At 40.0% G+C, this 15710-nt stretch overlaps 1 protein-coding gene across 8 annotated transcripts in view; it reads left to right on the top strand.

Moving 5' to 3' along the window:
* RNF144B (ring finger protein 144B) overlaps nt 1-15710 on the top strand; it is a 164385-nt gene that overhangs the window by 89521 nt on the left and 59154 nt on the right. For 4 of the 8 annotated variants that reach the window (XM_053920432.2, XM_045199478.3, XM_045199479.3 and 1 more), the window contains one exon: nt 13483-13680. In XM_053920432.2, coding sequence (XP_053776407.1) covers nt 13516-13680 — 165 coding nt within the window. In that variant the 5' untranslated portion in view covers nt 13483-13515. Of the gene's footprint in view, nt 1-2107; nt 2515-11269; nt 11430-13482; nt 13681-15710 lie in introns of those variants that run through there. The other 4 variants (XM_071220967.1, XM_045199476.3, XM_024565455.4 and 1 more) reach the window with 3 other exon arrangements.

Here is a 15710-nt window from a genome sequence, read left to right as displayed (position 1 = left end):
AGACCGGAAAGAATTGTCCACGTGATCCTGAAGTGTTCTACGTGTTTATTCAGTTCAACTAAAATCTGAATGCAATTTTTATAAACTTGCATGGTTGAAAGTAATGCTGATATTTAAAGTTATACAATATATTTTTCTTCCCCTCTGCCAGTTACAACAATAGGCAGCCTGATAATTGCCTAAGCCATGTTTTCATTCCTATTGGCAGCCGTATCTTCCCCCTTGCCCCGCTGATAAGAGATTATTACTCAATTGCATGGTAATTTAAAAAGTGGACTCAGTCAAACTTTGGTTTAAGGTGCCAAACTTTTGCATCAACATTAATGAATAGATTCAACTCCCAGAAGGTGTTTCATGCATCTTGATTCCTATCCAGCAACAACAGTTACTACACCAGAAAGTACCTTGAGGTTGATTATGTTAGAACTTAAGCTACTGCTAAATTTGAAGTTAGACATCCATGGGGTGGTTTTCATTGACAGGTACTTTTTGCATCTGAGACAGATTAAGATTTGATTCCAGCTCTGTCCCCTATCTGGTTGAAGCCAAACACTTCCGGTAAATCTCCCTGGATGTCAGTTTCCTCATTTTAAAAATTAAGCATTTAGACTAACCCAGCTAGGAGAACTTTTCAAACTCAAATATCCTCTGATTCTATTACTTTGCATTTCCACGGTGAATTCTCTGTCTTGTTTCCCTTGTCCACTTACTTTTCCTTCCTCCCCCACCAGTGGACTGGTCCTCCTGCTTGTCCTACCACCACACACAGATACACTGTATTCTTCAGCACCTGGCTTTGATCTGAAGGTTTTCTTCAACGTGGAGAGAGCTGAGAAGCACTTTGCTATGTGCTCTTCCTTCACTGGCATGCTCAGATCCCTTTCACTAAGGGTTTGCTAGTCTCTCCCTTTTGGGAAGCACATTCCTGTGTGCCGTTGCATAAGTAGAGTAAGGTTGCACAGTGAGCACAGAAAGATTCTTGTATCCGAGTGAAGACATTTGTAAGTTGCAACAGATTAGGGACTGTGATTTTTGACATCTGGGGGAGCAAGTAGGTATTTATTCTTTTTAAACATTATACAAACTGTCTAAGGTTTTGGAGAGAGGAAGGCCCATCATAGTCTCCCACAGTTTCTGGATTACTTTGTTACATTTTCTTTAATTGAGAGTACAACCTGTTAGGTTACTAAGTGTTCCCCACATACTTTGGTGACAAAGCATTTAAAGCAAAATCATTGTTTCATAAAGGCGTGCCTGTATTTTATGAGGTAAACTAAGATGGTCTTGATTTCATTTGCCTGAGTTTTCATATTATCATTGGACACACAAGGACAAATCAGGTACAAGGTGTTTTTTTTTAATTTAAATCATTTTTTATTTTTCAATTACAGTTGACATACAATATTATATTACAGTAGTTCCAGGTGTACACCGCTGTGATTAGACATTATATAACTTTCTAAGTGATTATATTGATAAATCTCATACCTATCTGACACTGTACATAGTTCATCACCACCAAACCAGTATTACATGAAGTGTTAGAGGGTTTTCTTGAAGAAGGAGGAGAAGGAGAAATCAAAAGAACAATGAAATGGCAATAAATACGTATCTATTAACAATTGAATCTATAAATGCAGAGAACTTTTCCACTGTTGCCAGATGGGAAGGGGTTTGGGGAGATGGGTTAAAAAGGTGAAGGGATTAAGTACAAATTGGTTGTTACAGAATAGTCATGCGGATGTAAAGTACAGCACAGGGAATACAGTCAATAATACTCTAATAACTAGATAGAAGGTATTTTGATGAGATGTGCATGGGACGTGTTTCTAAAAACAGTTTTCTGGCAAGGTGGGAAGGCAGGTCTGGGTTGTTGGAAGTAGAAGAAAAAAAAATTTAAAGAGCCGGGAAGGAGGGAGACAGAGGTCCCCTGGGAGGACACAGTGCAGAGAAGCAGCAAGTTCTGAAAGTCAAGAGGCGGCATGCCCCTGCCTGGGCAGGACGGAGGGCGCACGGGGCTGCCACTAGACACCCTGCTCTGCATTTCTGCAGCAGCTGTCCCAGAAGGACCAGAGAGAGGTCCTGCCACGAGGAGCCAGCGCGGGAAGACTGGATTGCCCCGGGGCTCTGGCGGCGGGTTCGAGCAGGGTTAAAAGACCAGCACCTGCGGTCGAAGTGCGATTCAGCTGAGAAGTAGGAAGTGCCGCGCCTGCGCTTCCTGTATAAATAAACGGGCGGCTGCGGGCGCTGCTGCTGGCGAGCTGCGCCCCACGCTCTGCGAGGTTCCCGGGCACCGCGGCAGCTCCCGAGGCAAGAGGTGGTTGGTTGTAGGTCCTCCTCCTCCGGGCCAATAGGTCTGGGAGCCCGAGTCCTGTTACAGACCTGCAGAGTGCAGCGCTGTCAGCTGCAGAGCAGGGAGGACGGGCAGAGAATGAAACAGCTCCTCCTCCCCGGTGTGCGTGCAGGAGACTGCTGAGAAGCCAAGCGGCCGGAGGAACGTAGCTCTCCAGCCAGGTATGTTTAGTAAGCTTTTAAAAAACTGCAGGCAATTAAAATAAAGTTTAAAAAAATAAATAAAAGCTTCAGGCATTGCAAGACGGGAATGGTTTTGGACTAAGAAAAGGAAAACGGACAGGAAGCTATGATACCATGGTTTTTAGCTGTATGTTCTGTGTCTAGTGCTTCAACCATACAGAATTTAAATCATTCCGAATGCCTCAAACAGCTGTCAACCTTTAAAAATAGATGTCTTCATAAAGGTAAAAGAAACTAATTTCTGCTAAAACAGTCTCTACAGAATGTGTTGGAAAATTCAAGGTTAGATCAAACCTCCCAATGTCTCAAGGGGAGACCAAAAGTTGGCATAACCTCAGATGTTTACCTGCTGTTTCTTGGAAATGCATAGCAGTATGTTGACACAGGTAGATATGAATAAGATGTTGTATTACCCCTGGGATCTTGGCCATATGTTATGCTGATTATTTTGTCAGACAATTGCAGATAAAACAAAGTGAAACTATGATCTTATACTGCTCTAATCAAATTTAAGTTAAAATGAAACTGATTTCTGCTATTTCAGCAGAGAAAAGGTATTTTCGCTTGCCCCTTTCCGGGTACCTTTTGCATTTCTTGTTAGTTTCGGTGATTCTGCTGTAAGTCTACTCCCGATGCATATACTTCTCTTATTCAGATTTCTCACAAATAAATCCCCCTTTCTGGGAAAATGTTCTGTGTCTTCATGGTTCCACTATAGTCCCTCATGTTCTTTCTTCCTTCTGCTACACACATATCTTATCAAAACATTAGCTGAGACTCCTAATGGGACTATCTGTATTCTTCTGTTGAATACCTTGAGATTTCTGGATGTGTATTTGAACATAGCCAGGTATGAATTTAAAAAAAAAATGTATCTAACATTTCTGAAGCAGCAGTTTGGGGGTGTCTAGGCAGAAGCAAAAAATGAACTTTGAGATGACTCAGTTTTCAGGGTGTGGGTAAGAGGCAGAAGGAACCCAGCCAGTCTTCACTGAGTTGTTGGCTAATTAAAGTATCAGCTGCAGCTTTCACTGAGATGAGCCTCTTGAGCCCTGGTCCTTTTCATCGGATTCCTATGCTGGTTCCTCCTTTTTTTTTTTTTACTCTGTCCTCCCTTCCCAACCCTAGTCATTTGCATGGGCAGCAGTCCTTTAAGTGCTTCTGGAACTATTTGAGGAGAAGAGGCAGGGAGGAATAGAACAATAGCCACAGCAAATCCACAAAGCCACTTGGAGAGAATTGTATTAGGCAACCCAAGGCCTCATTTTCTCCCAGTTCCTGCCTTACTCTTGGCATGCCTGTGACTGGTATTTTTATCCTTTGTAGTGGGCATAAACTGGGAAAAATAGGAAAGGAAATAAAAACCTGTTTCAAAAGTAGCCTCTGACTAATTGAAACTGTAAACATGTGTAGAGAATGTTAAAAAGATGTTTAGCTGCAGAACTGGATTGCTTGGCTTTTTATTTAAAACAAACAAAAAACTCAAACCAACCAATCTCTCCCCACCCCCAAACCAATCACCCTAGGTAACTTGCGTCTACACTGCTGTGCTGGAAGTGAGGTTTGAATGTGGTCACACACTGTCTAAACCCAGAATTTTACAAATATTTACAGTCATCAATGCCAAATACCTTTGTGCTGAGCCCCAAGAACATTCTCTGTGTTCAAAAGCCCCATTCTCATGAATGGTTTCAGTTCACTGGCAATTTAAAGGCATCAGGCTTCCAAACTAGGTCAGTTTAAGACATGTCTTTTTTTTTCAATAATAGTTTTTGGTTCTCCCAGATTATGGACCAAGTTTTCTCAGCCAAACTGTACAACAGAGAGAGAAGTTATGCTCTATTTAGAAAAGAAAAAAGTTTATTTTATCTATTTATCTTTCTAGAAACTATCTTTCTCTTCAATAATATGAATACCTTTTATATGAGAACGTTTACTTTAGTTTTTCTTTTTGAAAAGTACTTTCAATATTTTAGATGTTTAGAAACATTTATAAGGACATCAGAATCATTTCTCTGTGGTGTTTTTAAACTAACTCTGGCTCGTATGTTGCCCCTGGCCTTGACTGATGACATTACTTTCTTGTTAAGTGAGGTTTGGGAAAGTGTTTGAAATTGCCAGTTTGAGGCAGAGGTCAGGAATCATGTTGAACCTAGATGTTGGTAGAGGAACAAAGTCCAAACAGTTTTTGGGACTAAACTTACTTTGTGCAACTAATTATTTTGGATATGGCAAAGGGACCAAGCTGCCCCACAAGTCACGCTTTCCACCTGGGGCTGTGTGCAGTAGGTATCTGCAGTCCCTGCTCCCGAGTGCTTTGACTTTTTCGGGGATGCCTGCCTTATTTTATAGAAGTTCCTTAGCTACAGTAAATTACCGGGGTTTGAATTGCTGAAAGTAAATACAGATGAGAACCAGGCCTTTAATATTTTCTTTTTCCCATGTACATTCAGAAAACTTATCTACTAGAATATTGAGTGCCTACTGTTTGCCAGGTATATGAACGCTAGGTGCTGAGGATATAGAGTTGTATAAGATGTGCCCTCTGTCCTCATGGAATTCACATTAGCTTGGACGTGACTTTGAACTAGAGTGATAGTTCACTGTTCGTGTTGTTTTACCTGAGCGTGAAAAATGATGTTTGTCCTCCCAACCATGGTTTCTCAGATGTCTTATCACCTGAAGAGTCATAACATCTAAGTCCCATTTATTTATTTCAATTTTAATTTGTTTTTTTCACTTTAGGCGTATGTGGGAGGTCTTGTACTAATATTTTATTTTTATTAACTTGAGCATTTTTATTGACTTGGCCAATGAGTACTTGTAACCCCAATGCATCATACTGTAGTAGTTATTTAAAAATGGAAAACAATACATTAAAGAGAATAAAAGTGATCGATGTTTTTGCAACATGGAATGAGGAAATTCTCATCTATGATGAGATCCCTTCCTTGAATTGAAAACACAACAGCCTAAGTGAAATGCACATCATCTGTTCACAGCTCAAGACACTTCTGCCCGTATGGCAGGTAGTATCTACGAAAGAACATACCTGGAAAGCCGTGTCTCTTTGGTTCTAATTCCTCTGCAGTCATAAATTTGAGTCCCAGACCTTTAGTCAACTGGTTCTTTGTCTGTTTGGAAGGATAGTGCAGGACCTCTTATTTCCTCTCTTGTAATCATACACACTGGACTTGTGGCTGAAGCCATAAACCCACAAATTGTCCTGTGTATGAGTACATGGAACTGCTTGTTGACAGTCTCCTCAGCTAGCTTACTCCTTATAAGTAGGCGCTGGATTTAATCACCTCTACGTCCCCAGCACCTAACATCTGTGGAATCCAGTTCTTTGTGTGTTGACTTTGTTTTCTGCATTACTGGTTCCTTAAGAAAGTGATTGGGCAAAAACATACAAAAATGAACACTGCACTTTGCTTCGTGTGTGATGGAGGAGATTCCTCTCCCAAACTGGTTTTAAATTTGTTTCTAATTAGAATTGCTATATGCAACTTTTAACTTCCATAGGAGAGGGCAGTATTGACACGTGCTTTTATTCATTTGGAGGAAAAAATTGATTTAGCTATTTGTACTTTAGTGACTGCAGTTTGCTGGTAAGTCATGACCCAAGAAATCAGCCCTTCTCTTCCTGTGAGCTTTTCTGAAATAACACTTCTCTTGATTAGTTAATTACATCATTGTCTGACCTGCCTCTGGGTGGCATTCCTTCCTGCTTCTGGCTCGGTTGTTATGCCAGGCAGGGGAAAGAAGATCATTCCGCAGGGCTGTATGAATAATTGTGGGGGGGGGGGGCAAGGGAACCGCTGATTAGAAAAGGGGTGGCCAGCCCGTGGTGTCAGGGAGGGAGCTGCCATGATGAATGTAAAATTACAAGCCCAAAACGTCATTGACCTGTTGTTCTCACTCCTGCCTTCTTTGAGGTGTTTTTACTGTTAGGAAAGGTCAGAATGGATTTCCTCCTCTTGGGCCTTACCCTGTGGTGGTAATGAGAATATGAAAAGAAGGCAAGAAAAAAAATGTGCTTTTTAGAAACAGGATCAGCATTTTGCCAATGTTAAAACTTGATATCCCAGGTGCTCTCTGTACCTTACAGGGTTGAGAACTGGTTTGCCACAACGTCATGATCTTTGTTGACCATGATCTCTTGTCTCTTTCCATATATTTCACCTGTATATTTTGAAGGAAAAATGTAAAAATTGGATCTTCTTATTCTCACCATAAAAATTTGTAACTGTATGTGGTGATGAACTGTTAACTAACTTTATTGTGGTGACCATTTCACAAAATCAAATATGTATAGTAAGTTCCACACCTTCAACTTACACAATGTTCTGTATCAGTTATATCTCAGTATAACTAGAAAAAAATCAGATCTTACTAAAATGGTTCTAACAGATTTTATTCAGACCCTAATTTCAAATAGCAAAGAGACTGTCTGGGACACAGGGCTTGCTAATATTTAAGATGACCGTCCCGATGGAGTGCCTATCCTTTTCACCCACAGACAAGTTAACAGGGATGTATTAGCATATCGGTCCATTTTAAAAGATAATGGTCTTCAAGTTACAAAGATAGAATATTATTGCCATTCTGGAAACGGATGAGACAAAGATGTTAAAACTAAGGAATTAAAGACTGATTTTTTTTTCTTTTCTTCATTTCCTTTAAATGACGATTTGAAATAGTGGGGAAGAGAATGGAATTTCCCTTTTACACCCTAAGCTCAGTGATCCACAGTGTTTTCGAACAGCGTTGCTGCCTCACAAAGGTGAAGGTTTATTTCTATCCCATCCAAGAATTAAACAGTTATTGGGGTGGTTTATTCTAAAGAATAGTTTCCAAAGTATTTTATTTTTTTCAAATAATGACCAAGTGTCCTATGTGTGATGCCCTGTATTCACTCATTGGCCTTGAGCATTGTTCTTTTAAAAAATAATGAAATAGATATAAAATATAATTAAGTAATTGCATTTCTCTGGTTACTAGTGAGGCTGTGTCCCCATTTGTTCTTGCTCTCTCAGGGCATTTGTTCAGGGCAGATATTAGAACTGTTTTTCTGATATTATTGGATGTGCACTGGATCATCTAGTCCTTGAATGACCAGAGAGTGAGTCAAAGGTGTAAGCCAGGCGTAGAACCACCACACTGGCCAGTATGGAGGTCTGCCGTAAGTCCTTGCCACACTTAACACCCAAACTACCCACAGCCCTCGCTACTCCACCAGCCAGCTGGTTTACCTTCCATTTAAGACTAAATTTACGGTAGAACTTCAGCAAATGGCTAAAGAGTGTCCATACTCTACCAGACTCAGTCGGTATTAGAGTCACTAGTAGCTTCTGTTAAGAACATAAACCAGCAGCTAAATAAATCATTGTATTAGGCAGAGTGCCAGTATCAATACCAGCTAATGTTCAGATTGTGTTGAGTGGAAGCTGGTTGCCTGGCATGTCATTCTTGTTGGTATTGGGAGAACTGTCCTAACAAGGTCTCTGGATCACTGTTTCTTCCTGTTCTATTACAATATTGGCTTCCTGAGAATCTCTCATTATGCAAGGCTGTACCTTCCCACCACCTGCCCTTCCTGAAAAGGTCATTCCCCCTCGTAGTCATGTATTCAAATCTTTTATTTCAGTTGCCTCACAGGGATGACTTAGTGTCTTGCATGGGCATGTAAACGTTTTGAAAGTACTTGTGCACTTCCTCTTCTGTCGTGTCCCTTGTTCTTGAGTAACTCTCTCAGAATTGCATCGTGTAGCCTGGAACCAAGACCTCCCTACAGATCAACTGGACTTGTGCACACATTAATATTCCGTCACATCAGTCATATCCAGTTGGTTCATTTTGGTAGCTTTCTATTTTAGTCTCTTTAATTGTGTTTTATCAATTTACTAAGTTTTAAAGTTTTTGCAGAAGGGTGTAAGAATTCCTAAGTGTCCTAATAAAACATTATCCTTTGCAACCACATCGTCCTTTTGGGGAATGGAATAACCACTATGATTTCAGGTAGTGAAACGGGCGTAAATAGATTAGTTAAAAGTACGTTGAATGTTGGCTCTTCCACGCTCTGTGGTTTGGGAGCAGATTGCTTTTTCAGGCAAATTACTTACACATCCTGTGCTTCCGACACCCGCTTCTGAAGTATGCCTTTCTTTGACGGTTCCGGTGAAAACACACGAGGGGAAAAGTGGCTTTCCTGTTCTTTCCCATCAGATAGTACTTGCTTCCTGTTTAATGAACACTTTTAGAGCAAGGGACACTCAGAATAGATGGACCTGCTGATTTCCCTTTCCTGGTAATCGAACACAAAATCAGATGTTTAGAGTGTTTTTTCTTCTTTGCACGCCCCAGCCATTCTGTCCTATTATGTGATTAGTTATAGTTAAACGGGCGATACTTTTACAATTTGGGTGAAGTCAGTCCCTCACCAACCCACCCCAATCCTACCACCTACTTTAGAAAGTTTAAATCTGAAGGCAGCTGTCTCCCCTTCCCTTCCCTTCCCTTCCCTTCCCTTCCCTTCCCTTCTTCCCTTCCCTTCTTCCCTTCCCTTCCCTTCCCTTCCCTTCCCTTCCCTTCCCTTCCCTTCCCTTCCCTTCCCTTCTTCCCTTCTCTTCCCTTCCCTTCCCTTCCCTTCCCTCCCTTCCTTCCTGTCATTCTTTGCCAAAAATTGTTTTCTCATTGGGTTCCTCACACCCTGTAAGAGGTATCATATTTGTAATAATGGTAAAGTATTTATAATTGTTACTGGTTTAAATCAAGCAGTAGAGTAGAACATCGAAGTGACTTTCTTATTGTAGGTAAAATGTGAAATATGAGGCAAAACAAGTTGAGTGAGAATGAGTTCTGGGCTTTCTGGGAGGAAGACTTTCCTTGCAAACTGGAGGGCAGTGGTGAGTCGTCACTGTACCTCTGAACATGTGGTTTTGTGAGAGGGTCAGGAGGAGCTGTGAGTGAGTTGCCAGTCTTCCTGTGTGCACCCCCTCTGAATGCCATTTACTAGTAGTTTGGGTAGGGGGTGAGTTTCTACTCTTGGTAGTTTCCAGTTATGGAGACGGGTGAGTTTTAATAAGGCATAAATGAAGAAAACTAGGACCCCAGGGAGCCAGCCATTCTAAAACATCTCAAGTGTGGGGAATTCATTAGCGAACGTCAGGATTCTCCTGAGTATTGCGTGAAGAGCTCAATTTCTAATGCATCAATGGTGAAAGGATTTCTTGTTTGATACTCTTTTTTCATGAAATGCCCACCATGTGTCATTCATTTTTAAAATACTCACTGTTGATTTTACACAGTGAAAACCAAAGTGCTGGTCTTCAAACTGTGCCTGGTGAAGCCTTCAGCTTCTGTGATGGTGCCTGGGAGGCCGCTGAGGGGAGGGTCGGCAGCACCTGGCCGGGGCCTCCCAGCGTTGCTTCAGCCAGCACTCCTCTGCTTTTATCTTTTACACAGCAGTGGTTTACCCAAGATTCTGTTTTCATAAAATTCCATTGCTTTAAAAACATTTGAGCGCCATTGCTTTAGGGAATTGGGGTTATTGTACACAGAAAAATAAATCACTCCTTTTTGAAGTGTTATGTTGGATTGTTCCTATCTCAAAGAGATGAAATATGTGACTTCTTTCCTCTCTCTCACTGAGTCATAAGTAACTGCCCTGATTGGAATGCTTGGAATTTTTTTTTAAACAAAACATATCTCTGCTTTATAAAAAGTTTTGTCATGAAATATTTATATATAAATATATTTTCAAAAATTATATTTAAAACCATTTTATTGAGGTATGATTGACAGACAAAAAGCTGTATGTATTTAATGTATGCAACTTGATGAGTTTAGAGGTAAGTATACACCTGTGGAACAACATAATGCCTGTAGTTAAGAATACTGTATTGTAGCCCTGGCTGGTGTGCTCGGTGGGTGGAGCACCGGACTATAAGCCCAGGGGTTGCTGGTTTGATTCCCAGCTGGGGCTCCTGCCTGGGTTGTGGACTGGGCCCCTGGTTGGGGGTGTTCAAGAGACAACCAATCTGTGTTCCTCTTGCACATCGATGTTTCTCTCCTTCTCTTTCTCCCTCCTTTCCTTTGTCTCTAAAAATAAATAAATAAAATCTTAAAAAAAAGAATGCTATATTGTCTACTTAAAAATTTTCTAAGACGGTAGATCTTACATTCAGTGTTGTAATAACACACACAAAAGAATGATAAAGAGAACAGAAGGAAACTTTTGGAGATGATGAATATATTTAAATTTTTAAACTTTGATTTCATACTGTAGGCATATAACTCACAAACTAAGGAGTAAAAACTTAAGTATATGCTAAGGGACAAGATTACGTTTCAGATGGCCTCGAATAACACAATTTCTACGTCTGCCTTCCAAAGAAGACTATTTCTAAGATATGCTTTCTAAAAGGTATTCAATTAGGTCTACGGTTTTTGAGAACATTAAAAATTTAGCCTGTTTAATGTCTCCTACAAAATAATGCAAGTTGAGACTGAGAAATAATTGACTTTCTTGAAGAACACCTAGATCTCTTATAAGGTTGAAACAGCAGGACTTACCTATTCACGGCAGCTTTCCTCAGATGGGCTCAAAGTGTAATTGGCGTTTGTGGGGTGGGGTGGTTCTGGCCTGTGTCATTTCCCATCTTCACCACTCAGGAAGCATTTACAGGCTACATTTCTTCTTGTTTTTTGACTCGGGATTTATCTTTTTTAGGGGGGAAGATAATTCAGAATATGTTGTGTGAGCAGTGTAAGGAAAGCAGAGATGAGAAGACAGCGCTTGGGGAAGATTGATGAGCCTCTGTGTGCTTGGGGAGTCTTGGAGAAACAAATGGGTGATAGTTTTCTAAGCATAAACTGGGAAGAGGGGAGAGGTAAAATAATTCATTTTTACCCCTAATTTACCCTAGAGAGATTTTTTTTAACTTAAAAAAAATCCTGAATTTGATACACAGTTTGATTTGAATTTAATTTGCTCTTGAATGATAACTCATTCATAGGTAATCAAATGAGAACACTGTGTCTTGAACCTTATTGGCTCCTTCCCAAGAGGTATCATATTGGAATCCAATCATTGGTTAGCATCCTATTTTTAATCAAATCTGCTACCACTCATGGAGTAGGTGAGAAACCTTGAATAACTTCACATTACTAGAGTTCGTAACTGTTGACTCTTTCTGGTAGGACATTAAGGAAGTCGGTGTAGTTCCATACCATAGATTTTTTTTCTTTCCAACTGATTTAATTTGGTTTTCCCGCCATTGCTTTAATACTTTTTTTAACCTATATATTGAGACTCAAGCAACTGTGGGACCATGTAGCAAATGCTGAACACGTCATTTCTTTTGCCCCCAAATTGGGAAGAAAAGGTCTGGTTCTTGTAGGGTGAAAGGGTATTTACAATTATTTCTATGGCAAAATTTATTAGAATTTGCCATACTCTTTTTAAAATAATAAGAACTTTAGGATTTTGCTTTTATTTAATCAGAACGTAATTTTCTTGATATAATATACAAATCAACTGTGAATATGCAGGAAGCTTATTTTTATAGGTCTTTTACCTCTTTTAAAAATATTCTGAATAAAAACGATCTAGTGGAAGGACTTTAGTTATAATTTTTATTTTTCAGTGTAGAAATATCCTGTCCTATAGTTATGCTATGTGTGGAGATACATTTTATTATTGCACAATTTCAGTGAACTTACATAGCCGTGGTGATGGACTTCGCAGTTCTCTCTCTCTCTCTCTCTCTCTCCCCCCCCCCCTCCCCCTCTGCCTTCCTACTTCTCTCTCTCCCTGCTCCATCCCACCACATAATATTCACTTGTTAGCCAGCTCTGGTGTAATGGACCAGATACTGGGCTTGGCCCCACAAGATGGAGGTTTGAGTTTTGCTCTGCCATGTACAAACTCTGAGAACTTTGGCAGGTTACTTAACTTCATAGGACCTCAACTCCTCTATGAAATGAAGAAGATAATTCTTATGGTTGCCAAAGAATAAATGAAATATTGTACATGAAGGAACACAATTAATACTAATACCCTCTTGAAATTTTTTTATTGGAGTAGGATATATGTATGAGTTATTTCAAACATTTGAAGTGTATCATTTAGTGGCATTAATTATATTTACAACATTTTACAACCATCACAATATCCGTTTCCAGAACTTTTTCAACATCCTAAACAGAAACTCTGCGCTCATTGGATAACAACTCCGTTTCCCTGTCCTCCAGCAACGGCAACCACCTTCCTGATTTCTGTCTCCATGGATTTGACTGCTCTAGACACTTCATGGAAATGGAATCATATACCATTTGCCCTTTTGTCTCTGGCTTATTTCACTTAGCATAATGTCTTCAAGGTTCATCCATGTCGTAGCATATGTCAGAATTTCAGTCCTTTTTATGGCTGAATAATATTCCATTTTATATTGATAGCATATCTGGTTTATCTATTCATCCATTGATGAATATTTGGATTGTTAACACCTTCTAGCTAGTGTGAAAATGCTGCTGTGAACATTGGTGTGCAAATATGTGTTTGAGTCCCTTTTTCAGTATTTTTTGGGGGGGTATACATAGAAGTAGAATTGCTAAATCATATGTTCTTTGTTTAGCATTTTGGGTGACATCCTATTTTTAATTATTTTTTGAATCTATTGAGTTAATCATAATGGCATGACTCCTAAATGGAGTGTTTGTTCACAGTGATTACTCTAGTCCCATAGTTTACATGACTTGAGTCAGAACCGTGAGGTCACCTTAAATTTTAGGAACACCTTGCCCATGGTTTTCAGAAATGTATTCACTGTATGCTTAGAGATCATAGAGGGTGAGGATTTTCTCTGTTGGTATCCAGCTGTGTTGGTTGAACATTAGTTGTATCAATGACTGTAATATTTTCTGCTTTGCACCTTTCTGCAGGGATTAAGGAGACTAAAGAGGCTGAGCAGGCTGATGGGCTCAGTTGGTAGGCTGCATCATCTCACCATGACTGCCGAAAATCCGACGCCTGGAGACCTGGCTCTGGCCCCGCTTGTCACTTGCAAACTCTGCCTGTGTGAACAGTCTCTGGACAGGATGACCACACTCCAGGAATGCCGGTGCATCTTTTGCACAGCTGTAAGTTTTCCTTGATGCTTTCATCATGAGAAAATACAAAGGGAAGAACTGTGAAGGAAAGGATCCATTTCTGGTCCATTACTGAGAAGCCGAGTTTGCTACAATATGATCCTGCTTTGGAGAGTAATTCCACGTTTGGGTCTGTTTCTGAATAGTATCTTGAATGGTAAATTCTGTATGTACTGGTTTTTAGGAAGAGTGTAATTTGTGTGTGAAATTTAATTATTTGTTGGATAAGCACAATTTTTCTGTTGTTAAAGTTCTAGCTAAGAAACTAATAGAGACATTTTTAACATGCCTTAGTTAACCTCATTAGTAAGAAGTTCATGGGTATTTTGAATGATGGAGAAATCAGATAGTAATTTACTGAGTTTTTTTTATATACTTGCTCATCTCCTATAAGGCACATGGTATACAACTATTTTGCTTTGTTGTATCTCCTTTTTTTCAATTTTCACAATTTGCTGAAGGCTGCTTATTCCTCTTAATAGAGAAATTCTATAACTCTTCAGGTGTGGGCTCATCTCTTTCAGTCTGACACTTGGTGTCGATGCTAGAGACCTTCATTGCACGTTTCCCTGAAGGTTGGTTGGTTAAGGTATAAAGCTAGGAAACAGACTGACAAGTTCGAAGTAACTACAGAACTGTGAGCCCTGGTGATCTTACTCAATATTTCATTTATTCAAACAGTTTTTGAGCTCCTACTATGTGCCAGACACAGTGCTAAGTGTTGGGAATATAAAAATGGATACAGTACTTTCCACAGGGAAGATGGACACATTGAAGGAGCACCAGTACAGTGTGGTGAAATCAGGGATGGCTACCGTGGCATCCCCCAGGAGCATCCGCCCACTTGGGGCTGGGAAGTGGGAGGGGCCTCCAGTGGCAGTGAACTCTGAGCTGAGGCTTTAACAAGAGATTGCAAACTGATGCCCATGGACCACATTTGGCCTCAACATGTTTCTTTCTTTCTTTTTTTTTTTTGACTGAGAAATTTAAAATAACAAATTTTATAAATTTTTCATGAAACAATGAAAAAGTAGTAAAATACAGCTACTCTGGGCCTGTATTCAAAGGCCCAGAAACAGGTGATCCTTCCTTCATTTATGTCCCCGTCTCTCTCCTGTATACGAGTGTATTTGAATCAACAGCACTTTAAAACTAAGGGTAGGTTGGTGAAGAGTCAGACAGGAAGAGTGCTGGCATCTCAGAATGATGTAGGGGAGGGTCTGGTGCCTAGATTCAGTTTTTACCATTTATCTTTGCTTTGGTAGGCCTTGTATGGGCAGACTGTTCATATTTATTATACAGACAGTACAGTAATCACCGGACAAATGAGGGTTTAATACCCTGACTTTATGAAGGAAATTGAACAGTTTAGTTATAGTGATTGGTGGTTAAATCAAGGGGACTAATGAGAAAGGAATCATTTAGGAAGTACAATCATTTATAAAGAGGCATGTTTATTACCAAGGTTTACACAAATTAAGGTAAAATAAAATTCATTCCTTATTTCCTTGTTGATTTAATCAATGTAGCACCTTTTCAAGCTAATTCATACCAATATTCCTTAAAAATATTTTTCTGATGGAGAATTTGGGTAGGGAGAAGCCTCGGCATGACTTTTAGGTAAAAAGGAAAGGGACTGAAATCCTTTTCATGTGTTTTGAACTCTAGGATCCAAAGATGGCAAAGAATAGCATTGTCTGTTCATTCATTCAGCAACAATCTAGTGAGCAGCATCTGTATGCCAGGAACTGTTCTAGGCCCAGGATTTATCAGCTAAAGAAGCAAAACCCAGTAGAGATCCTTGCTGTTACCAAAGCAAGTTATACAATAAACAATAGACAAAATGAGTAGGAAGTAATAGTATTGGGTGATAAGGGCTTAGGAAAAAAGTCTAGTAAGGGGTAAGGAGTAGGGGGCGAGGGGATGTTCAAGCAGGGTGAAGGCCTCTCGCTACGTGAGGTTCCTGCTGGTTCTGCTCATCTTGTCAGTGTGCGTTGCTTTATAGGAAGTGAGGCAATGGC

Source organism: Desmodus rotundus, chromosome 3 (genome assembly GCF_022682495.2).
Source record: "Desmodus rotundus isolate HL8 chromosome 3, HLdesRot8A.1, whole genome shotgun sequence".
Taxonomy (NCBI): domain Eukaryota; kingdom Metazoa; phylum Chordata; class Mammalia; order Chiroptera; family Phyllostomidae; genus Desmodus; species Desmodus rotundus.
Note: the sequence above shows the minus strand (reverse complement) of the source record. Positions and strands in the feature narration are given on the sequence as shown.